General features: G+C 41.9%; 1 protein-coding gene across 1 annotated transcript in view; it reads right to left on the bottom strand.

The window, feature by feature from the left end:
- DOCK7 (dedicator of cytokinesis 7) overlaps positions 1-25,054 on the bottom strand; it is a 193,924-nt gene that overhangs the window by 52,327 nt on the left and 116,543 nt on the right. The window contains exons 20-28 of the mRNA XM_049774381.1: positions 23,831-24,062; positions 20,458-20,622; positions 17,550-17,719; positions 10,655-10,747; positions 9,409-9,498; positions 8,370-8,465; positions 5,405-5,545; positions 5,149-5,262; positions 2,250-2,420 (exon numbers count right to left, since the gene is read on the bottom strand). Of these exons, the coding sequence (XP_049630338.1) occupies positions 2,250-2,420; positions 5,149-5,262; positions 5,405-5,545; positions 8,370-8,465; positions 9,409-9,498; positions 10,655-10,747; positions 17,550-17,719; positions 20,458-20,622; positions 23,831-24,062 (1,272 nt within the window). The remainder of the gene's footprint in view (positions 1-2,249; positions 2,421-5,148; positions 5,263-5,404; positions 5,546-8,369; positions 8,466-9,408; positions 9,499-10,654; positions 10,748-17,549; positions 17,720-20,457; positions 20,623-23,830; positions 24,063-25,054) is intronic.

The following is a 25,054-nucleotide window of genomic DNA, read 5'->3' as shown; positions in this document are numbered from 1 at the left end:
ACCCCCAGAGACAGTCCAAGGCAAGATATATCCTTAACCTACCCCTCTATTTCATATTCAAGAAGATCTACAGAAAATCAAGAGTTCAGGGTTCAGAAAGATAGTATAGCAGGTACTGCACTCACCTGGCACTTGGCTGACCCAAATTTGAACCCTAGCAGCCCATATTACTCTGAGCACTGCCAGAAATAATTCCTGAGCACAGAGCCAGGAGTAACCCAAGTATTGCTAGGATGTAAACCCCCCCCCAATAAAATGAGAAAATAAAATCAAGAGTTCAGATTTTTTTGGGGGGGGGGTTCATACCCAGCATTGCTCAGTAATCAGAGTTCTGGCTTTGTACTCATAAATTGCTCCTGGCAGGAATGGGTGACCATATGGGATGCTGGGATTCAAACCACCATCTGTCCTGGGTCGGCAGCATGCAAGGCAAATGCCCTACTGATATCTGGCCCCCAGGTTTATTTATTTATTTTTTTGGTTTTTGGGTCACACCCGGCGGTGCTCAGGGGTTACTCCTGGCTGTCTGCTCAGAAATAGCTCCTGGCAGGCGCGGGGGACCATATGGGACACCAGGATTCGAACCAACCACCTTTGGTCCTGGATCAGCTGCTTGCCAGGCAAACGCCGCTGTGCTATCTCTCCGGGCCCTCCCCCAGATATTTTAATAGAGAAATTATTTTCACAACACATTATACAGTTCTCCTTATTACCTCTCCCTGGTCACCCAAAAGCAATTCTATTTGAATCGTAGGAACAAGATAATACCAGAGAGTCTGGATTTTTCAGCTGAACAAAATGTTCAGCAGAAAGTTTAGCACAAACAACTGTGCCTCATAAAGTAGTTTTTGAGGAGCCAGAGTGATAGTACAGTGGTAGGGCATTTGCCTTGAACGCTGCTGACCTGGGAGAGACCCAGGTTCAATCCCTGGCATCCCATATGGTTCCCCTGAGTCTGCCAGGAGCGATTTCTGAGCACAGAGCCATGAATAGCCCCTGCACATGGCCAAGTGTGGCCCAAAATCCAAAAAGAAAAGAAGCTTTTTGGAACTGTACCTGTGATTAACTTTTCCTGATTATAAAGTCATATTATAGGTGAGAATGGGGAAAGGAAGTGAAGGACAAGCTTCATCCATGCTAGGAAGTGTGTGTGAGCTAGGTAAGAGTGTACATGGAAGCAGGCTGCAGCACACTACCTGCTCTGTCACTCTTCATTCCCCTTTCCTTCTGCAAGAACTGAACACTACTAGCAGAGTAAACCTTTATCTGTGTCTACTTATGAAAAACAGATGCTGGGAAAACAGTTAAATCCATGAATTCATGTAAGTGGATTCATTCATCTGAGCCCAAGTCTTTAGTTGGAAAATACCCAGAGTTTAAGAATTTGAGATCTGGTGCCGGACAGATAGCATGGAGGTAAAGCGTTTGCCTTACATGCAGAAGGTCGGTGGTTCGAATCCCAGCATCCCATATGATCCCCTGAGCCTGCCAGGAGCAACTTCTGAGCATAGAGCCAGGAGTAATCCCTGAGTGAGGCCGGGTTGTGAACCAAGGGAAAAAAAAAAAAAAAAAGAATTTGAGATCTACAAAAATGTCAGGCTGTGACTGGATTCAAACCCTGAATTTTTATTGTTTGTGGACCACGCCGCTGGTGCTCAGGGATTACTCCTTGGCTCTGTACTCAGGAATCACTCCTGACAGGCTTGAGGGACCATATGGGATACTGGGGATCAAACTTGGGTCAGCCGCATGCAAAGCAAATGTCCTACCCACTGTTCTATCACTCCAGCCCCCTAAACCCTAAAGTTTTACTGTATGACCTCTGGCAAATTATTAACCTTTCAATGTCTTCTTATTTTTCTCCAAGCTATAAAATAGACATGATAATAATGATAGCATTTATCTTAAAGAACCACTGAGAAGACTAAATGGTTAAGGCTTATAAAATATTTATAAAACACTTAGCATAATCTGGCATACAGCTATAATTCAATCATCTTCCTCACAGTATTTTTCCAGAGTTTAAAAAGCCTTTTCAGGGGGCCTAGAGCAATAGTACAGTGAGTATGGCATTTGCCTTGTCCATGGCTGACCTGGGTTTGATCCCTCGTATCCCATATAGTCTCCCCAAACACTGCCAGAAATAAACCATGAGCAACACTAGGTGTGAGATGCCCCCTTTAAATTTTTTTTAAATAAACAAAATGCCTTGGTCATGGAAGATATATCTTTCTGAACTGTCCACCTACCTGAGATGTTGCAGAGGAGACAGAAGGAGATGGGGATGCAGGGGGAGTGAGGAGGCTGCAAGGTAGGTTCAAGGTAACATAGTGCTCATGGCTGCAGATGATCCGTAGAAAATCCAGCCTCAAAGACACCAGGACACTTGGATTTGGTAATGAGTAAAGCTTTGTGGAAACCTGGTAAGTAATGTGGGAATAAGAAAACACCAAGTGATTATTGTCTCATTTCTCCAGTAGCAACAGCAAAAGGAGGGATGAAAGAACCGGGCACAGTGGGCAATTTGGGGTTCTGTGGTGTATCCAACAGTATCCATTTCTACCAAAATTTGGATTCATAAGGCTTAATATGTAAATTCACCATACCACGCTAAAAGTCACTTGCATCTATTTCCAATATACACTAACATTTCCACATCTCAAAGGTGCACTTGGTAGGAAGGAAAATATAAAGATGCAAAACTTCATGAAAGAGGTTATCCATTCTTTTTCAACACCCTGTGTTCGTTTATTTTTAGAACTTTTTTTTTTTTTTTTTGTGGTTTTTGGGTCACACCCGGCAGTGCTCAGGGATTATTCCTGGCTCCACGCTCAGAAATTGCTCCTGGCAGGCACAGGGGACCATATGGGACGCCGGGATTTGAACTGATGACCTTCTGCATGAAAGGCAGAAATGCCTTACCTCCATGCTATCTCTCCGGCCCCAGAACTTTTTTTTTTAAGTTTATACTATAAGTCACTCGAGGAGAAACATAAACTAACTTAATAGCTTTAACATCCCTTCAGTTCAACTGAATGTCTGTTGAGCTGCAGGCAGTCTATGCCTGAAGAAAATAGCTAGCACTGCTTTGGGGAGAAAGTAGATGGAATTTTGATGGGAAAAATACATACGATTGCAAAGATCTGAAAGTATGTCAGTACCCATATGGCATTTTAACTTCTCTAGTAAGAGAAACACAGTAAAAAGCAAACACTAGAGGAGCCGGACTGATAACACAGTGGGGAGGGCATTTACCTTGCATATGGCCAGCCCAGATTTGATTCCTAGAATGCCACATGGTCCCCAAGCCCTGCCAGGAGTGATCCCTAAGAACAGAGCTAGGAGGAATATAAGCCCTAGTGTCATTGGTGTGGCCCCAAAACAAGACAAAGCAATAGATATTCTATTCACCAATTCTAAATAACAAGACTTCAAACTAGCACTCTCAACTAGAAGTTACCTCAAACTAACTTATGGATTGGTAGGAAGTGTTCACAAATAGTATGTCCCACACTTTAATGTCAATGCTGGAATGGGCAAGAGATCTCTATATTCTCATATTGGTTTTTTTTTGGGGGGTCGAAGGGGCACACCTGCCAATGCTCAGGGGTGACTTCTGAGTCTGCACTCAGGAATCCTGGTAGCGCTCAGGCAACTCTATGGGATGCTGAGGATTAAACTTGGGTCACTTGCATCCAAGGCAAGCTTACCTGCCACACTATCTCTCCAAATCAAAGCTCTTTATTTTATTTTTATTTTTTTGGATTTTGGGGGGGCCATACCTGGTGATGCTCAGGGGTTACTCCTGGCTATGCACTCAGAAGTCACTCCTGGCTTGGGGGACCATACGGGATGCTGGGGGATCGAACCACAGTCTGTCGTAGGCTAGTGCTTGTAAGGCAGGTGCCTTACCTCTAGATTCACCACTCTGGCTCCTAAAAGCTCTTTTAAAAGGTATTTCTAGAATCATGATACAGCTTATCATTAGATACAACTAAGCTATCAAAAGCAATCATGTTTTCCTAAAAGCAGGTTTCACTAACTTGATGATTTTTTTTAAACCCAGTCAGCTGGAGCAGCTGAAAATAAGGAAATATTTTTGGTGCTTTTAGTTTAACAAAAGAAAAGTCATGAATGACGTTTGGGGTCTGGGTGAAGACCTGTCCATGATTCTATCCCCTACAATGAGAAGGCTAGAGTAGAAAGAACACAGTGAAATCCTCTGCTCCGAAGATCATGCAGGATGCAATGCTCCATTTAGACTCGTTTAGCTGTTCTTGCAGCTTCAGTGCTACACTTGGGGCAGCTTGAGGCCACTGAACTTTTATTTTATTTTTATGGCTGGTGGTTCAATGCAATGGCCCAAGGATGCGATGCTATTCAGGCACACCCAGGCTGCATCCAGCGATGTTGGGAGACTACATGGTACCTGGAATAAGATCTACCATGGGCAGATACAAGATATGCCCCATCACCACATGCATCCTTGTCTCCCAGCACCCCCTACAATTTAGACCCCTCGCTGAATGATGCACTCCAGAACTGGGCTCAGGAATGAGCAGGTAGAGCCCAAGGAAAAAGTGGAGCTACTGACAGCAACTGCAGTTGAGCAAACAAATGGCAATTATTTTCTCCCTTTCCTTTTGACTGATAACATTAGTCAGCTTTAAAAACACATTTTTTGAATGTTGCCTTCTACAATATCTCTCTGGGTCCTAAGTCCAGTATGTATGATGTTGATTCCTGATCAGTTCTAATTCTGTATTAACTGTTTGCACTTGGGTTTGGGGGGGGGGGGAGGGGTGAGCAGAAGGGGGAAGAAACACCTGGAGTTTCAGGGCCTATTCCTCGTTCTACACTCAGAAATTACTACTGGTAGGCTCTGGGACTTGATGAAATGTTACAAATCGAAACCAGGTCAGTCCAGTGCTATTTCTCTGGCCCTGTTCTTTGTTTGTTTTTATGGATTATTTTGTTTTTGGTCCATACCCAGCAGTGCTCAGAGCTTACTTCTGGTTCTGTGCTCAGTGTTCACTACTGGTAAGGTTTACGGGACCATATGGGAAACTGGGGATCATATTAGGGCTGGCCTGCTTGCAAGGCAAACACCTTCCATGCTGTCCTATCACTCTGGTCCCCATGCATTACCTGTTTATAGCAGGTCTTTATAAGGGTAAAGACAAATCCTCGGTCCATCACAGACAACAGGTCATTGAGAAAGAAGGCAAGACTCATGTTGAGTCTCTCAACCATTTCTGTGTCCTGGGAAACAATGACAACAACAATAATAATAATAAATATTAATAATAACAACAACAATAACAATAATAATGATAAAATCAAAGCATGCTACTAACTCCAAGCATAAAAGAGGAATTTAACTTAAAATAAAAGCCATCCTTACCTTCTGAAATCGTGACACAATGTCACTGGCAATCGTACTGACCAGCGCGGCAATGTCATCCATGAAACGTTCTGGAAACCGGGTCTTCCTTGGAGCATCGAGTTTATCATTAAAGTATAAATGATGCACCATGCTCTTTACCTGAAAAAATAAAATACACAAGCCACATTTCTCATGCATGTGACCGACAGTGAAAGGGACTCTAACTAAGCATTAGGGCTGTTAATAGTCATTAAACTAAACAGGCAGGGAAAACTACTCATAGTTCCTCACATAGATATTTTGAAAAAGTTCCTGGCAGTATTTCAGGTTGCAAAACAAAGAGCCTACATGATACCTCTCAGTCACCAAAAATCTGTGCCAAATCATCCTGAAAATAGGAAATTCCCTTAGAAAGATAATTAGGGGAAAACTTAGAGGCCAGAGAGATAGCATGGAGGTAAGGCGTTTGCCTTTCATGCAGGACAGTGGTTCGAATCCCGGTATCCCATATGGTCCCCTGTGCCTGCCAGGGGCAATTTCTGAGCCTAGAGCCAGAAGTAACCCCTGAGCAGTGCCGGTGTGACCCCAAAACGAAAAAAAAAAAAAAAAGAAGAAGAAGAAGAAGAAAAAAAAGAAAAAACTTAAAAACTACACAAGTGAAGCAAATATCTCATACTGACCAAAAACAAAACAAAACAAAATAAAAATCCACCACTTTTCCCACTCTTTCAGGTTGGCTACAGTCTCATCAATTTTGTCATTCCATGGACCCCACTCAGTGAGCTTCAAAATGGAAAAAGAACTGGAGTCACCCAGCACACAGTGATAAAATGGGGGCTTAGGTAAAATGCTAATAGTAAGCCAGGGCCAGGTAGATGCTCAAAAGGTTGGAGCCCAAGCTTTGCTTATGGTCATCCTGGGATGGATCACTAAAACAGACCCCCTACCTCAGCACTGCTAGGAGGTACTAAACACTACACTAGGAGTAGCCCTGAACTCCATCAGGCAGAGACTGTTTCAAACCAGAACAAAGAAAATAATTATTACGTAAAGAAATTAAACATCACATGACTTAAACTGGTTTGAGGGCCGGGCGGTGGCGCTAAAGGTAAGGTGCCTGCCTTGCCTGCGCTAGCCTTGGACGGACCGAGGTTCGATCCCCCTGTGTCCCATATGGTCCCCCAAGCCAGGAGCAACTTCTGAGTGCATAGCCAGGAGTAACCCCTGAGCGTTACCGGGTGTGGCCCAAAAACTGGGGCCGGGTAGGTGGCGCTGGAGGTAAGGTGTCTGCCTTGCAAGCGCTAGCCAAGGAAGGACCGTGGTTCGATCCCCCGGCGTCCCATATGGTCCCCCCCAAGCCAGGGGCGATTTCTGAGTACATAGCCAGGAGTAACCCCTGAGCGTCAACCGAGTGTGGCCCAAAAACCAAAAAAAAAAAAAAAACAAAAAAAAAAAACTGGTTTGAATATACATTCTTAGCACAACAATGTGACTGACAATGGTCAGGAAAAATGGTTTAAATACAGGGACACTGAAGTCAAGGTTCAATGGTTATTTCTAACAAAATCCCAGTAGGATGAGTATTGGAATATTATATGAAACTCAACCATCAACAACTTTTTTTTTGGTTCTTTTTTTGGGGGGCATACCTGTTTGATGCTCAGGGGTTACTCCTGGCTAAGTGCTTAGAAATTGCCCCTGGTTTGGGGGACCATATGGGACGCCAGGGGATTGAACCGCGTTCCTTCCTTGGCTAGCACTTGCAAAGCAGACACCTTACCTCTAGCGCCACCTCACCGGCCCCTACCATCAACAACTTTTTAACTGTTTATCTGGTATGGGAAGTGGGGACAATGAGATCATAAGGGTGTCCACCCCTCTTTTCTTATTGACTCTGTAAAAATAGGGTTTTTTTTTGGGCAGGAGTGATAATACAGTGGGTAGGACATTTGTCTTGCACATGGCAGACTAAGATCCATCCCTGATGATCCCCTAAGAGACTCCAGTAGTAATTCCTGAGTGCAAAGCCAGGAGTAAGCCCAGCGATGCTGTGTATGGCCTCAAAACAAACAATAAAACCCCCAAATAACAAAGACTATCAATAAGGTCCCCCATCTTTTTGGGAAGAGGAAGGTTTGGGAGTTCTTAGGGCTTGTGCTGAGGGAGCACATCTGATGAGATCCGGGCGACTACAAGGGGTGCTGGTGACCAAACCTGGTTGGCCACAGGTAAGACAAAAAAAAACAAACAAGGGGCCGGGCGGTGGCGCTAGAGGTAAGGTGCCTGCCTTGCCTGCGCTATCCTTGGATAGACCGCGGTTCAATCCCCGGCGTCCCATATGGTCCCCCAAGCCAGGAGCGACTTCTGAGCACATAGCCAGGAGTAACCCCTGAGAGTCACTGGGTGTGGCCCAAAAACCAAAAAAAAAAAAAAAAAAAAAACACTGTGCCTACAATACTATTTATTACACTGGACCTCTACCCCCAGACCTAGTGTTCCTTTTAAAAAAGTAGCTGTTTTCATAAACACAAGGAAAAAGATGGATGTTGGAACACTGTATGATTGAAACTCAACTACCAACAACTTTTTTAAGTCTGTATCTTATAGTGATTTAAAAAAAATGTTCTTAATTCTGGTGGAGGGAGGTCAACACTGGTGGTGGGAATGGCCCTAATTCACTGTCAGTATGTGAATGAAATCCAACTATGAAAGATTTGTAATTCACAATGGTCTCAATAAAAAAATTTTAAAAAAATGTTTTGAAGTATCTGCTTTCTACAACAACCTTTAAAATATTAAAGAGAGTTGAATCATTACAGAGCAGTCATATTTAATATAACAGGTGCCATTTTGTCTGGAAGGCACAAGGGAAAACCATTGGGACAGACACAAGGAAAATGCAATCATGAACACACACACACTCAAAGGAAAGCAACATTTTTGTTTTTGCTTTTTCCCCAAAAGATGGGCAGAATTTACTTACCATCAACTCAAAAAAGAACCAGGCTTGTTGCAGAGCGGCTTCCCGCACACTGCCACTGCACACTACCCACTGCAGTGCCAGCTCCTCGTGAAAAAGCTAGGCAGAGAAAAGGCATGTTACTGTCAGGGTCCCCCAGCGTTGCTGACACGTAGCAGGGAACAATGCGACAACAAATGACGGTGAAATGAAAATAAGCAAGCTAAGGCGCATGAGCCATTCATGGATGCAGTGAGGGCGCCCATTAACGAAACGGCTACTTCTACATGTCAGACGATGGCGTGTTGGACAATTGAAACATCGCATGTTCGCTCGCGGTAAAAATTTTAAAAGGGTGGGTGGAAAGGGGTCTCCTAAATTGTACCTGCAAGCAGTGACAGGACAACACAACTCACAGGTACAAATAAAATCGTGCTTGCCTCTTGGACACATACTTCGACGTGGCAAACACATTTACAAACTTGGCTGGTACAATTTAGGAAATGCCTTTACTTTTTTTTTTTTCTTTTTAACTTTGATGAAAGCCATTCCTTTTCAAGCTTTCTGGTAAAAAGCCTTTTTTTGGGTAAATGCAGCAGTAATTTTTCTGCCTAACAACAGATACACATACAAAGCACCGGCAGAGTAGTGTATATTAATATGAAAAAGGACTAGCAAAATGGTGCACAAGGGAAGCGAATAGACAAGTCTTACTAAGAATGATAATGTTCCTAACTCATCTTCCTTTCCCTGGAGGTCGAAAACAAAACAGGAGTTACAGAAAAAGAAGGGAGAGCAGAGACATTCTTTGGTGTATGCCAAAATTTGATGATCCGATCTGAATTCTATAACGCTCTAAGTTAAGCGGGCTGAGTCCAAAAATATAAATAATCAGCACCATGGCAGAACCTTTTAAAATAAGGCACCAGCCATGTAATATGGCTTGGAAATTTGTTTGAACCAACTCAAATGACTTCAAAATCTCACATTGGCTATGTGAATGACCTACTTCACCATGGGGGCTTGGTCCCTCCCAGAAAGGATCGTCTTCATATAAATCTACCTTTTTGGTTGGTAAGCGTCCCGTTAATGTTTGCAAGAAACTTGACGTCTCAGTGTGCGAAGACATACGATTACAACTTCGATCCACAGCCTATGGAGTGAAGATGAATGAGTGACGAGGTCACATTACAAGCTCTTATGGGCGACTTTGCAGCTCAAGGGTCCCACAGGATGTTTTTAGTTTCACTAGTGTTTAGTTTCAGCAACCAGATACATTAGGCTCATCTCTTAGTCATCATTTAAGCTATATGTCAATGTGGAAGAAGTACCAAAGTGACTTCTATGGATTTGTGTTTTATTATTATTTTTAAAAAACACATGATTTAGTGAGCATGTAAATTCAAAGTGCTGCAAAGAATGAAACTTTTAGCTGTATGCTCTCTTAACATGCATGTAACTAGTAAGAAAACACAAAAGACCCAAACATACTTCTCAACTGGCCTTCGTTCAAAATAAAAAAAATAATTGAGAATTTCATATTCCATCAGGAAAATATGAAGCTTCTTTTTTCAATGATTTATTGGATTGTTTTTAGGATTTACGTTTCCCATAATACTGTATCTGCTAGGCATGATTTATATTATTAAATACAGACTACACCCCCCCCCAAAAGAATAAGAGCATTTCATCCAAACCCTATTTGCAGAAGAGAAGTATATTTGGCTAGATCAAGCAGATTAGCCATCAAGCAACAGCACAGGAGCAAAAGCTAATTTCACGGGGCTACAATACATTTCATACTTTGCAACACAGTCCGAATTATTAAATCTGACAGCGTGGGGAAGCAGAGTCTGTTTGCATTTAATTTCAGCTCTTTACCAATTATTTCTAGTCAGTGATTATGAGAGGAAAATGACCAAGATAGTAAATGTCAAATGAAAATGAGTACAATTGCTAGACTTTAAAGCAAAAGCCAATGGAAAACTGCCAGGTGTTTTCCACACAGAATTTTTCACATTCCTACTGAAGATGCAGAAGCCTAAGTCAGAGGCTCTTACCAAAGCCATAGCTGGCAGCAGGCACCGAGTCGCAGGCAGGGGAAGGGACAGGGCATTGCAGGGGAGACAGGGGGAGAGGGTGGCATTCATGCAGAGCAGGTGGGTAGCATGCTAAATAAACAGAAATAGACTTTTTTTTTTCCACAATTGAAAAAGCAAGCCACTGAAGTCACAGTATGCACGAAAAAGGAGAATGTTCTAGAGGGAAGCAGCAGCAGCTAACCAAACATCCTCTAATATAAACACCACCTGTGTTGATTCTGTACTTGGACTGGGGTTGGATCCCCAGGGGGCAGCTTTGGGACCACCAGTGTTAACCCAGGAATTGGAGCGATCTAAACCCTAAGCATACAATAGAGAGCAGTTGGCAAGGACAAATATCACATGTGGCATGCTACACATTAGTCCTAAAGTAATTCAGAATTTTCCAGTGCAAACATGGTTTACATTAGTACTGTTAAAACAATCAAAGCTTTTAGGAACCTTTTGAATATAATTTCTTAACCACAGACTAACATTTTTATAAATCAACAAGAACAGCAAGTATAGCATGTAAATGGCACCTCTCTTTCTACAATAGATTACTTGAGGTTATCAAAAAGTCAAGTTCCCACCGCACTTACACACACCCCATCTCTGCCCAGACATGCATCTCTCCTCCCCGTTTCATATCTCCCTCCCAAATACAAGCTCTATATCCTGACAGGCTGTACAAGTTAGCCACAAGTAACTTCCTCTGAACCTAACTGGGGTTTAAAAGGAAATAAAATGGGAAAAAGAAAAACATTCCATTTTTTGCTAATTGGCATATCTCAATCTGGCATCAATGGAAAAGTTCTGTACCTTTCAGGGGCCAATACAATCAAAAGGGGAAAGGATGCAGAGAAGATGCCTATGATACAATGACATCCCTTCGCCTTGGATTGCAAAACTGAGATCGCTCAGCAGGAAGGGTAAGAGGGCAAAGGAGGGAATGAAGAATGGACTAGAAGTGACAAAGGAGAAGTGATGGGGAGGTCCTGGGCACACTGGTGGCAAGAGGGCGGAACTTTGTACATCAAAGCCGTGAAAGCAGACACTAACTGTAACTAGTTAACCTAAATTAAAATTTAAAACTTTAATAATAATAATAAAAAAAAAGAATAGGGGCCGGCGTTTGCCTTGCAAGCAGCCAATTCAGGACCTAAGGTGGTTGGTTCGAATCCCGGCGTCCCATATGGTCCCCTGTGCCTGCCAGGAGCTATTTCTGAGTAGATAGCCAGGAGTAACCCCTGAGTACTTCCGGGTGTGCAAAAACCGAAAACAAAAAACAAAACAAAAACAAAACAAAACAAAACAAAACAAAACAAAAAGAATAAAATTCTCTTCTCCCTAATAATAGATTTTGGGTTACTGTGCTTGTTGCAATTAATCACATGCTATTATATTATCATATATAATTATTATTAACATATATTAATATATTAAATAATATTTATTATAGTATATATGCTATTATAAGAAAAAACATTCTGCAAGAGTTGTGTATAACAATCTTCCTTATCACTACTTATTAAAGTTGATTTACTATGTTATTAGTGGATACCACTAGAAGGACCGTACGTGTGTGCGCGCACGCGATTCAATGTATTCAACCTAACTGATCGCTAAAATCAGTGAGATTGGCTACAGCCGATCCAAATTCTAGACTCTAGTTCCAGAAATCATGAGTTAACATTTGGACTACTACTAAGAATGTGCAAATCTCACTGGAATAAATTTAAAGGAAGGTTTTAGGCTTGCTGGACTCAGAGGGGGCAAATCCAAAACACACCGACTTCAACAACAAGGTATGGAACGAGCCCATGAAGACCAAAAGAAGAACAGAGAAAAAGAAGTGTAGCAGGACAAAGGCACCTATCTCTGTGCAGACATTCCTCAGTCTGGGAGGTTTACCAACAACCACAAATGGGACCGTTTAAACTCACAACAACTCACTCCACTCCCTGAATGTGAGATAAAGACAGGTAAAGCGTAGTCAGGGTGGGTGGGTAAACCAGGAACCAAAGGGTAACTGTCAGCACTCAGACTCAAGTTCCAGGGTGACCATTTCTTTCTCCCATACCCCTTTCAGAAATAGAGCAGGAATGAAAGAACTATATATATATGTCATATATATACATATATGATAAATACATATATACATATATAATATATACACACATATTTTTATATAGTGATCACTTATTTCCTTTCATTTGGAGAGGCAGTGATTATTTAAGACAAGTGATAATACTCAAATGCAAGTTCTATTGCTTACAACGAAAATCTGGTCAACTTGGCTTGTCTCTTTCTTGGGGGTTCAGCTATAAAACAGGCCAAATAAGCCACCTCTGTCACAGAGTGAAGACCAAATTAAATCACCTACTATGTCCAAGGCTTCGAAGAGGGTAAAACCCTCACAGAGCATCTCTCCCCAAAACTTGCCATGCATGGGTTTCTACTGCTCCCTAGCAAACATTTAAATAATAGTAAAGGTACCATATGGTTTTGTTTAAAACAGGCCTTTCTTTTCAGAATGTCATGATCTGATCTCAAACAAAAGCAAAGAAGCAATGTTGTTCAGAGAAGCTAGAATCTTCCAAGTGGCGTTTTCTTCTAATAAATACAAAGTTCTTTCTTCCCATTTTCAACTTGGACAACCGCTGCTCATATCACAGAATTATACACCACTGAGCTGCTATCTACACAATGACAATGACAACTATGGCTGGGCTGGTGCTGGGGAGAAGCTCATGTACATGCCTTAACCAGAGACCCCAGGCACCACTGCCATTCAACTGCCCAGTACATATGACTACTAGTCCAGCTCTGTCATTAGCATGCATTTCCCTCTACAAATGAATACCACTAACTTTGTTTCAGCCTTAAATGTACTTATTAACTCCTTGCAAAATATCCTCTTAAAGCAATGCATATGACAATTAGTGATGTGAGAGCAAACCATAAATCGGTGATTAGACACACATACATATCACAGCCACAGTGCTGAGATGTCAAATCCTTATAACTGTATCAAATCAAAAACACTGAAGGAAAGTCTGCATTGTTTTATTTTGTAAGGCATAAGGCTCAATGCTGCTATAATTTAGGTGCTAAGAAACTAAAAATTGTCCCAAAGAATTCTATGTTGGGACAGGGAGATGCCTCAAAGGGCTAAGAGAGCAAAAGCTTTGCAAGCTGGGGCCACGACGTTGATGCCCAGGAAAGGAAGGTGTGCTTCTACCCAAAACAGTTCTGGGCCAAGCAATTTATCACTGATGTTCACAAATGCAATAACCCAAGTTTACTGACTTCCAACTAACATGGAACAGGTTTAACCAAACGTATACATGGGTCAAAAAGTGTTCTTGCCAAATGTGTGTAACATTACTGACTTATCCCTTCAACACACAAGCTCCTTCCTTGAAAGAGGCCCAAACTGAATCTGACTTACAGCCACACTGACTATGGATAAAAAGGATGGAACAAGTGCAAAGGAGATGATCATGAAAATTTGGTTTTTCCTAAAAATTAGATTCCTTTTTAGGAAAATACTCTGGCAACAAGCAGCAAATTAGAAAGTGAGCAGTGATGTACTAAAAAAGGGAATTTTCCAAGATGGGAGGGTAATAGTATGCCTGAGTGTGCTTCAGATAGAACTAAATTTAGTCAGGAAGAAAACAACGGAGCACTGGAGAAAGAGGAAGGCCTGAGGAGCCTTCCTCAGGGGGGACTGGGGGAGCATTTGCAGAAATGGAGAGAAATAAAGGGGGAAATGGCCAATGAAGTCACTGGTGAGGATGGAGTCTATCCAAGTTTTGATTTGGTGGCTTGGATCCTCCTTAATGAAATGAAAATGAAGTAAGGAGGAGGATAGCTGAGGCAGGATCATGGGTACCGAAAGAAGCCACACAAGCCTTTCCTGGAAGACTGGGAAAGGAAACGGAATCCAGAAATGTCAAGACTAACTCTTGAAGGATTCAGGGCCCCCCTGGTGTTCACAGTCTGTATTCAAATGAGAGTTCTAGGGATTTTTCAAGAACTGCAGGCTGTTCCCACATAAGCTGACACAGCATAGGAAGCCTGAGGGTTAGTGGTGAGAGGAAAGGAAATAAGCTAAGAATAAAGGGACCAAGGGTTGACTAGAAGGGGGGCAAATTACAGGGACTAGTGATAGATTTTAGTGGCGAAATAGCTGGCATGGTGAAAGGTCATGTAATTAAGTGAGTGGACCTTTTAGAGGGGCAGAGAAGCTATTAGAGCCAGGATAGCAGAGGGGGAAAGGAGTTAATTTTAACCATTAAATGCACCAGTTTTTGCATTTTAAGCATTTTCATGCACAAGATGCATGAAATGAGATTCCCAAAAGAGTGAGATGTCAGTTGTTTCCACTGCTGAGCTGGGGTGAAGGACACATGACTGAAAAGAGTATCAGAATAAATGAAAAACAGCTATAAATAAGCTTCTGAGTCATTACAACTCAATTATGAGAGAAAATTATATACCATTATAATTAGGAATTATGAGTAACCAATAGCCCCAAATTCCTGCAAGGAAAAAAACACAACATAGAAACTATTTAAATAAGACTTGATTAGTAGAAGGCTGTGCTATCTACAGATAAATGATCGTGGTATGGCTCTAAAGTTTACATGTGTGTCATTCTCATCAAAAGTGCATTCACATCTTTATGAGCCATTTGACGAACTTCTTGAGAAATGGCAAATCATCATTCTAGTATCTGTAGACCTTTAATTTAAATCCTGATTTTTTTTTTTTTTTTTGGTTTTTGGGCCACACCCTGTGACGCTCAGGGGTTACTCCTGGCTATGCGCTCAGAAGTTGCTCCTGGCTTGGGGGACCATATGGGACGCCGGGGGATCGAACCCTGGTCCGTCCTAGGCTAGCGCAGGCAAGGCAGGCACCTTACCTCCAGCGCCACCGCCCGGCCCCAAATCCTGATATTCTAATCAAACATTTCACATAAAGGAAAATTCTAGAATTAGTATGCTAAATGAGACATAATATAAAACCTACAAAAATGGAGACATTTTAAGTGTGGAACCTTGAAGAAAATGGTAACAGTAGCTCTTTTATAAGAAGATTTCTTACAGTTCATAAATCAGACAACATTCTACTAAAAAATAGTACTTTACAATATATAAATTGTACTAAGTACTCCTTCTATTAAAATGAGACAAGATGAAAATGAAGACCGGAATTTAAAAAAACCTGTATTCTTTTCTAATCATGGAAATATACATGGAGGAGAGTTCTTTTTTATAATTAAATATGAATTACATAAATACCACTTGTCATATTTCTCAGGTTACTCTATACATACATTTTCAAGGAAGCCACAAAAATGTTGTTTAAAGAAATACAAATCTTTAAGTTCAGGGGGTGGGGTGATAGCACAACAGTAGGGCATTTGCCTTGCAAGCAGCTGACCCAGGATGAACCTGGGTTCAATCCCTGGAATCCCAAATAGTCCCCCAAGCCAGGAGAGATTTCTGAGCGCATAGCCAGGAGTAACCTCTGAGCAGCACCCAAACTCCCCCCCACCCAAAAAAAAGAAACTCCAAATCTTTAAGTTCTTCATCTTTGGGTGTGTGCACTTTTTTTTTTTTTTTTTTTTTTTAAGTAAAAAAGCCTAAAAAAAGGGAGCCAGAAAGGGAAGACAGTGACTAAGGTACTTGCCTGAGTGTTTCCAAGAGTGATATCTTAGCACAGAGCTAGCAGCAAGCCTTGAGCACTGATGGGTATGGTCCCCAAACCAAAATAAATAAATAAATAAAAGGCAGGGGCCGGAGAGATAGCATGGAGGTAAGGTGTTTGCCTTTCATGCAGAAGGTCGGTGGTTCGAATCCCGGCATCCCATATGGTCCCCTGTGCCTGCCAAGGGCAATTTCTGAGCATAGAGCCAGGAGTAACCCCTGAGCAGTGCCGGGTGTGACCCAAAAATCAAAAAAAAAAAAAAATAAGTAAAAGGCTACAGAGTATATTTTTTACGTATGAGAAGTTATTTTTAAAATTACCTAAATGTTTCTTAAAAATTAAGAATGTTTAATGTTCAATAAAAGCCTCTGGGCTAGAAAGGTAGTATAGTGGGTAGGACATTTGCATTGCACACAGTTGATCCAGACTGGGTCCCTAGCACCACATATGGTCCCCTGAGCAATTCCAGGACACCTGAGCACAGAACAAGGAGTAAGCACTGTTAGTCGTGGCCCCAAAACAAATAAACAAAAAAGCTTCTGAAAGCAAAATTTATTCAGCTATGCATAGAAATTCTGATGTTTATGATCACTGCTCAACAAACAGTGCCTAACAAAAAATAATCCAAATCTTAAAAAAAAATGTTCTTAAGAATTGAAGGGTGGGGGCTGGAGAGATACCATGGAGGCAGGGTGTTTGCCTTGCAAGCAGAAGGACGATGGTTCGAATTTCAGCATCCCCTATGTTCCCCATAGCCTGGCAGGAGCGATTTCTGAGTGTAGAGCCAGGAGTAACCCATGAGTGCTGCCGGCTGTGACCCAAAAATCAAAAAAAAAAAAAAAAAAAAAAAAAAAAGAATTGAAGGGTGAAACACAGACCCAGAATATATTCATTATTTTTTTTTCTCAGACTGAATACATAGTCTAAATACTCGCAAAGGGCTGGCCATAATTCCATAACAACGACCTCTTCCTCTTTCCAATATGGGATGTTGGGATTCAAATCACCTTCTGTTCTGAATCGGCTTCGTGCAAGGCAAAAGCCAGACGGCTGTGCTAATAATCTGGTCTTTGAACCCTGAAATCACAGGTGTTTTCATTCCACAGAAAATCAATCTAGTGGTTTTACCACATGCAGAAACATCAGACAGACAAAAATCATACATGGACTAGCCGTCCTGGCAAATTTTAGAATTGAGCAGGTGTTTCTGAGCAGAGTTCACAAATCAGTTGGCACTTGCAAGCATGTTGAATAGAAACATGAAACAGTGTTTACCGAGACAGTGAAAAATGTGTAAATTCCATACTATTAAGTCAAATGCAATGTGAAATAAAAAAATTTATTAAAACTCGACATTTCTTATTTCTTTAGAAACCACACTCGTGGAGGCACGTTTTTTACTTACCTTACTGCCGATGATTGAGCGAACCTCATCGTCGGGTGATGTAGGAGTCCCAGAAATGTCTGGGTTACTATTACTGAGGCTCCGAGAACGATTGAGGTTAAGGCTGGCAGGTCTCACAGCTGATCTGGCCATTGTGGCATAGTGCACGGACCCGCCCAGCCCCCCGGGACCTACAGCCATACATAAAACAGCACATGATTAGACAGAGAAACTCAGCCACGGACCTTCCAAAAGCTCTCCCACATCCTAGCATTCCATAAAAATCATGACTTGTTCTTATTTTAAAAGGAGTATCGAAAAGAAAAACATTCAAGGGGCCAGAGCCCTTGAATAGTACAGCAGGTAGAGTGCTTGCCTTGTGCATGACTGACCCTGGTTCGAGCCCTGGCATCTCATATGGTCCCCAAGCCTGCAAGGAAGGATTCCTGAGCACTGCTGGGTGTGGCCCCCAAACGAAAGAAAGACAACAAACAAAAAATATTCAAGAACTAATGACAGCTACAAAAGATACATTTTTAGAACAGTTGGCCACATCGTATGAATTATCAATAAAATAATAATCTCATGAATTTTCTTTTTTTTGGGGGGGGGGGAGGGTTTGGGGCCACACCTGGCATTGCTCAGGGGTTACTCCTGGCTGTCTGCTCAGAAATAGCTCCTGGCAGGCACGGGGGACCATGTGGGACACCGGGATTCGAACCAACCACCTTTGGTCCTGGATCGGCTGCTTGCAAGTCAAACACCGCTGTGCTATCTCTCCAGGCCCATGAATTTTCTAAGATTATATATCACACAAAATATACAAAATACAAGGCACATATTACATATTCATTGCCCAAATGGTCCTACTGATATCTATTTCTTTGTCCTATCCCTCCTGCTCTGCCCTTTGATGGCTAGGAGAGCCAATTTACTGCCAACGTCTCTTAAATGGAACTTTTCTATTTCTCTCCCTTCGTGAATGACAATCTGAGCTCCAGAAAAATGAGGTCTTTATGATAAATATACAAGAAACAAAATGTAATTCTCCTAAGAAAACAAATTTTATAAAAAGTCCAATGGTTGAATAAATGAAGAATGCATTCTTGGCTAGCAATAAGGCCAAAGCTTAGGTAGCAACAAGTCTGCAATTGTTTTTTGTTTCTTACTTTAATTATTTTTCCAAACTTTTTTTGTTTTTGAGTCATACCCAGCTATGCTCAGGGGTTACTTCTGGCTCTGCGCTCAGAGATAGCTCCTGGCAGGCTCAGGGGACCATATGGGATGCCGGGAATTGAACCAGTTCTGTCCTAGACTGGCTTCATGCAAGGCAAATGCCCTACCTCTCTTTTCCAAATTTTAAGAGAGATAGTACAGGGTTTGAAGTGCGCACTTTGCATGCAGTTGACCCCAATTTGGTCCCTGGCACCACATTTGGTTTCTAAAGCACTGGCAGGAGCGACCCCTGAACACATATCTAGGAGTAAGTGCAAGTACTGCAGGGCATGGTTCCCCCTGCAAGCCCCATCTTTTCTTTCAAAAACAAATGTTTTTCAAAGTGTCATGTTGCTAAATGACTCTTCTGCCAACTAATTTATATAGTCTTTAGAAGTCAACATGTAAAGAAGATATTTTTGTAATATCAGGAATTCTTTTTATTTGTTTGTTTTTGAATCACATCTGGCGGCATCCAGGGGTTACTCCTGGCTCTGTGCTCAGAAGTCACTTCTGGCTGGCACTGTGGACCATATGGCATGCTAGTATTTGAACGGGGGTCTGTCCTGTGTTGGCTGCATGTGAGGCAAATGCCTTACCGCTGTGCTATAGCTCCAGCCCCAATATCAGGAATTCTAATGGTGTACTGAATGAAATTTAGACTTAGCACATTCATAAATTCAGAAACCAATAGATTAGACTGTTATTTAAAAAACAAAGATAGGAAAAGTGGGACCCCACACCTAAGACAGTAGCCCTCCTCTGGCCATTAAAGAAATAAAATAAAGCTATAACAGAGTCAGCTACTATTCTGCCTAATTTTCACAGTGAAGTGCAGTACCAGCTGCCAACTGTGAATATTGCGAATGGTTGGCAAAGAGCACTTTAGGTGAGCAGGTTGAAAGGTGTGCTCAGCCCAAACACGAACTAAATTACTAAAGAGTTATTCAAATGATGGCATTATCCTGCCCTACCTAGCACCAGTAACACCAAGGTTATACAAAATAATGAATAAATAACTGCTTTGGATCCTAATTTTCAGAATTCAATCATTACTTTAATGACATGATGAGATCTGAGTTATGGTCTAGAGAACAACGTTCTCAATTACTGTAACTTTCGCAGATTATCAAGGAATAGCTAGGCAGTCCTAATTCGTCATTAATGGCCAATATCCTCAAGATATTGCCATCCTTAAGATGGCCAACATAGCATTCCATCTGGATTTCTGTTGATGGAGGTGGTGTGGGAACTGAACTCAGGATCTCAGACCTGTTAGGCAAAGGGTTCTACCACTGAGCCACATCCCCAGCTTCTTGTTTTAGGGTTTTGGGGCTCATACTGCAGTGTACAGGGGTTATAATCACTTGTGGTGCCAGAAATCAAATCAGGTTAGGCACATGCAAGACCAGGGGCTTCTAAATTCCCATACTCTCTCTCCAGGCCACCTTTCAATTTAAAAGGGAAAGACAAAATGCTTCCAGAAGAATGAATTCATTCATGATCTAATTTGAAATTAAAAACAAAACAAAACTATACTGATGCCTTACAATGTGGCCTATTTACTATCCTTTTAAATCCATGCATCCATCACTAGACATAAAAGTATGTCTGTTGCTGAATGAATGCCTTGTAGCATGTCTCATGAATGCTCTCTGCCCTGTCCTAAGTACATAATCTACACACGGCAGACCCATCATCAGGAATCAAATACCTGGTGATGGAGAGTTAGGGTAAGTATTGGGCAGGCGGAACACGTAGTAGATATAGGAGGCGAGGAGGCTGTTCCGGCCGTGTTGGTCATGACCACCGTCCAAGTTCTTGTGAAGTCGATTTATAATGGACGCCATGGCTTCAAAGGAGGCTTGGCCTAGGTTCACTGTTAAGAAGGAGGAAAAAAAAGTTGCTTGCATGAACCATACTACACAAGGAAGTTCCAAAACAATGAGGGTCTCCTCAGCCCATAAATAACAGCTCATGACAGCTATGCAAAGTGCATCAAGATATTTGATGCTTTATGGTATGTTATGATCACTGAATCCAAATTGTCTTTTTTTGGGAGGGGTCACACCCAGCAGGGCTCAGGGGTTACTCCTGGACTTTGCGCCCAGAAATCGCTCCTGGCAGGCTCGGGGGATCATATGGAATTCTGAGATTTGAACCACCGTCCATCTGCGTACAAGGCAAATGCCCTACTGTTGTGCTATCTCTCCACCCCCCCCAAATTGTTTTTAAATGAAAATGACAAGAATTAATCTAACATGGACACAGTATAGGTTTACTAAGAAAAGAAAATATCACTCAACTATTAGGACATTACAACCAGTATGAAAAAAAAAAACCTCATAAGAAAATGATCTTGCATATCACCAATGAGAAGTAACCAGCCTTTTTTTTTGGGGGGGGTCACACCCAGCAGCTCTCAGGGGTTACTCCTGGCTCTACGCTCAGAAATTGCTCCTGGCAGACTCAGGGGACCATATGGGATGTCAGGATTCAAACCATCATTCATCCTGAATTGGCTGTGTGCAAGGCAAATGCCCTATGACTGTGCTATCTCTCCGGCCCTAACCACCCATATTAAAAATGACTTTTGAAACCTAGGTAGGCAAAGGAAATGAAAATGATGACTTCCCAACAAGTCTGGTCCAGGCTGAAAACTCTGGGGCCTCCTTGGAATAGGTGGGGACCGATTCCCCTTTCTGCCTTAAGGCACAGGAGCCCACAGCCACACCTGACACCCTCTAATGAAATGGCCAGCTCTGTGACTGAATTCAAATAATATGAGCAGCTGAATCTTCTCAGGTGGGATCAGATTATGGGTGGAAAACTCTGTAGTATTCTTGGAATGGGGTTGAGCCCCCCACCTACCCACTCCACCTCTTGAGAGCCCAGCAGTCTTTACCAACACCTACCATTTTTCCAGCAGAAAAACAATCCAGCTAGCCAAGGATCAGGACCTCAGTTCGATCCCCTGGCATCCCATATGGTCCCCCCAAGCCAGGGGCAATTTCTGAGCGCTAGCCAGGAGTAACCCCTGAGCATCAAACAGGTGTGGCCCGAAAAACAAAAAACAAAAACAAAGAAACAAACAAACAAAAAAAAAGAAATCTTGAGAAAAAAATAGTAAAATGAGGGAATTGAAGTGATAACACAGTAGAAAGGGTTTTACGGTCAACCCAGGTTCAATCCTGCCATCCCATATGGCCCCCTGAGCCTTGTAGGAGTAATTCCTGAACAGGGCCCACAAACAAACAAAAAAAAAAAGGTAAAATAAAACTATCCCTTTCCAGAACACAGAGGAAATAAGAGAATATAGAAACTTTGTTTAATGATAGATAGAACAATTATGTTACATAAAAGAGACCAGATGAAAGAAAATTCAGAGAGGCAGATTAGATATATGTAAAATGCAGCCTGATTTCTCTTCCAATTACTTAATTTGTTGGTCAGATCCTTAAAAATCAAGAGCCATGCATTGGACAATCCCTATCAGTTTCTGGTTCATTCATACTTGATAACTATATGGTGAGTAAATAAATTACTCAAACTTGTTTACATTTTTTTTTTTGTTTTTTTTTGTTTTTGGGGCCACACCCGGCAGTGCTCAGGGGTTACTCCTGGCTGTCTGCTCAGAAATAGCTCCTGGCAGGCACGGGGGACCATATGGGACACTGGGATTCGAACCAACCACCTTTGGTCCTGGATTGGCTGCTTGCAAGGCAAACACCGCTGTGCTATCTCTCCAGGCCCTTGTTTACATATTTGAAGAGGAAGGCAACAGAACATTTTACAAAAATACAAAAAAACATGGGTAAAAGAGATAGTCCATGGTTATGGTGCTTGCCTTGCATACAGGTGACCCTGGTTCGATACCTGGAACTGCATATAGTTTCCTGAGTCCCACCAAGAGTGAGCCACGATCACAGAGACAGAAATATGCCTCCACTTATAAAAAAAACCAGCTATGATTTCTGGCACAGAAATAAGTCAAAAGGCATTCAATAGTCTCCATCATGTAAATGTCTTGTTAAATGCCCTGACGGCTTCACAGAATTATGACTAGTCTCAGAAGAGATACCGAGCCTACTTGATAAAATAAAAACCAGATAAACTCATTTTCAGGCTGGAAACTCTAGGTCCCCTCAGTATGGGGGTAAGGCAGAGAACCATCCCAGATTCACAGATCCTAGATCTCCCGGAGACACCTCCAATTTCCATAATATTGACAGTTCAGTAGGAGCCCAGCAAATTAGATGAGTATAATAAATTAATTTAATTTAGCTCTCTGGATTAATAAATTAAATTAGCATAGCAAGTAGCATAGAAGCTAAGCTCAAAAAGTGAAAACAGCAACACAGAAGGCTCAACAAGTCACCAACAACTTGATAAACTGGGCGATGATTTTAATAAACACCACTGTGAGATACAACAATTTTCACAATTTTTTTTTGGGCCACACCCCTTTGACGCTCAGGGGTTACTCCTGCCTATGCACTCAGAAATTGCTCCTGGCTTGGGGAGACAATATGGGATGCTGGGGGATCGAACTGCAGTCCGTCTTATGCTAGCGCTTGCAAGGCAGACACCTTACCTCTAGCGCCATCTTCCCGACCCAATTTTCACAAATTTTGATAATCCCATTTACTATTTTATTGTAACATGCAATATAAAATAAATTATTTTGTGCCTGCAACGGAGCAGGAATAGGAGTGGGTGGCAAACAGGGGACTCTGGTAGAGAGACGGTCACACTGGGAATGGGATTGGTGCTGCAACATTAAATACCTGAAACAACTGTATTATGAACAACTTTATAAATTGCAGCATTTAAAGTAAAAAATTTTTAAAAAGCTTGTATAAAGAAAAAAAAAAAGAAAGAAGCCAAGAATCTACTAAAAAACAAATTATGAAAATAAAACACACTGAAAACACAGTCCTGACAGATAGTAAACAGAGGAGCTCCTGGAGACACCTCCAAATTCCATAATCTGACAGTTCAATAGGAGCACAGCAAATTAGATTTACCTATTTCTACAAAAGTTAGATACTATAAACCTCATGATTCCCTAAAGACAAATTCATTACCTATTTGGCCAGCAATGACAGGAGGTCTGACAACTAAAAGTATCAGTTTATCCAGCAGAAGATGAAGAAATCGAACCACTGGTTCCAACTGGGATGAACTCAACGCTGAAATACTGCTCTTCAGTTCATTTTCCAAGTTATTTTCCATGATTCGCATATCTCCAATTCGAACGGGGAACATGTGTTCATCCAGGGCATTGACCAGAGCGAAAAACTTGTCAAGATATGGATCCTAAAACAAAGTATGAACAAAAACACAAGACGATGATAGAAGTCTGTCAACCCTGTGCCAACTAGAAACCACAAAAACATAATCTAATAGTACCTAATGGTACAAAAGATACTGAAGCCTAGATAAACACTGTCTCCTGTTACACATACATCGATTCTCATTTCACACAATAAAACAGCCACTCCAGATACTATAGATCACCTAAAAAAATCAATTGACATTGATTAAGGATTTCATTTCTCCAGTGAAAGGTTACCTCATTACATTGAAGCTCAATTATGGTGTCAGGCTTGTTAGTAACCTACTTATGTACATTATTAATTTATTTGCCTTCAAATTCCATCCAAATACACCTCTTTGCCACTTTCTGCATTTCTGAAGTCAGAACATTCTCTTTAAGCTGCATGTCTCCTCTGTCAGCTGGAATAGATTTAGGCTTGGACAACATGAGGTTTGGGAAGCGATCTGCCAGACTTGCAGCATAGGAATGTGGGTTGGTTTGTCCACCATGGTCAAGCAGACATGAATGGCTGTGAGTCTAAGGGGAGGGGAGGGCAGGCGCAGCTGCAGCCTTCATGTCCCTCAGCAGCTCTCTACCCAATTACTTAGATTCTACAGTACTGCAAGCCATTGGGTTCTACAGAAATGAAGGCCCTCCTACTCCTCAGACTGAGGCCCAGCTTTCTCTGTCATAATCATAGACTTCTCTTTCACTTCATCTAGGAGGTAACTGATCACCGTCAAAGGACTTAAGAGTTACCTTAGGGGCCGGAGAGATAGCATGGAGATAGGGCATTTGCCTTGTATGCAATGGACGGTGGTTCGAATCCCGGCATCCCATATGGTCCCCCAAGCCTGCCAGAAGCGATTTCTGAGTGCAGAGCCTGAGTGCTGCTGGGTGTGATCCCCTTCCCCCCAAATATAGAGTCATCTTAGGTCCTTTTTCTCATTTGAGTTACTGGTGGTTGCCACTTCCTGGCAAAATCTTGAGA

This window comes from Suncus etruscus, chromosome 6 (assembly GCF_024139225.1).
Source record: "Suncus etruscus isolate mSunEtr1 chromosome 6, mSunEtr1.pri.cur, whole genome shotgun sequence".
Taxonomy (NCBI): domain Eukaryota; kingdom Metazoa; phylum Chordata; class Mammalia; order Eulipotyphla; family Soricidae; genus Suncus; species Suncus etruscus.
Note: the sequence above shows the minus strand (reverse complement) of the source record. Positions and strands in the feature narration are given on the sequence as shown.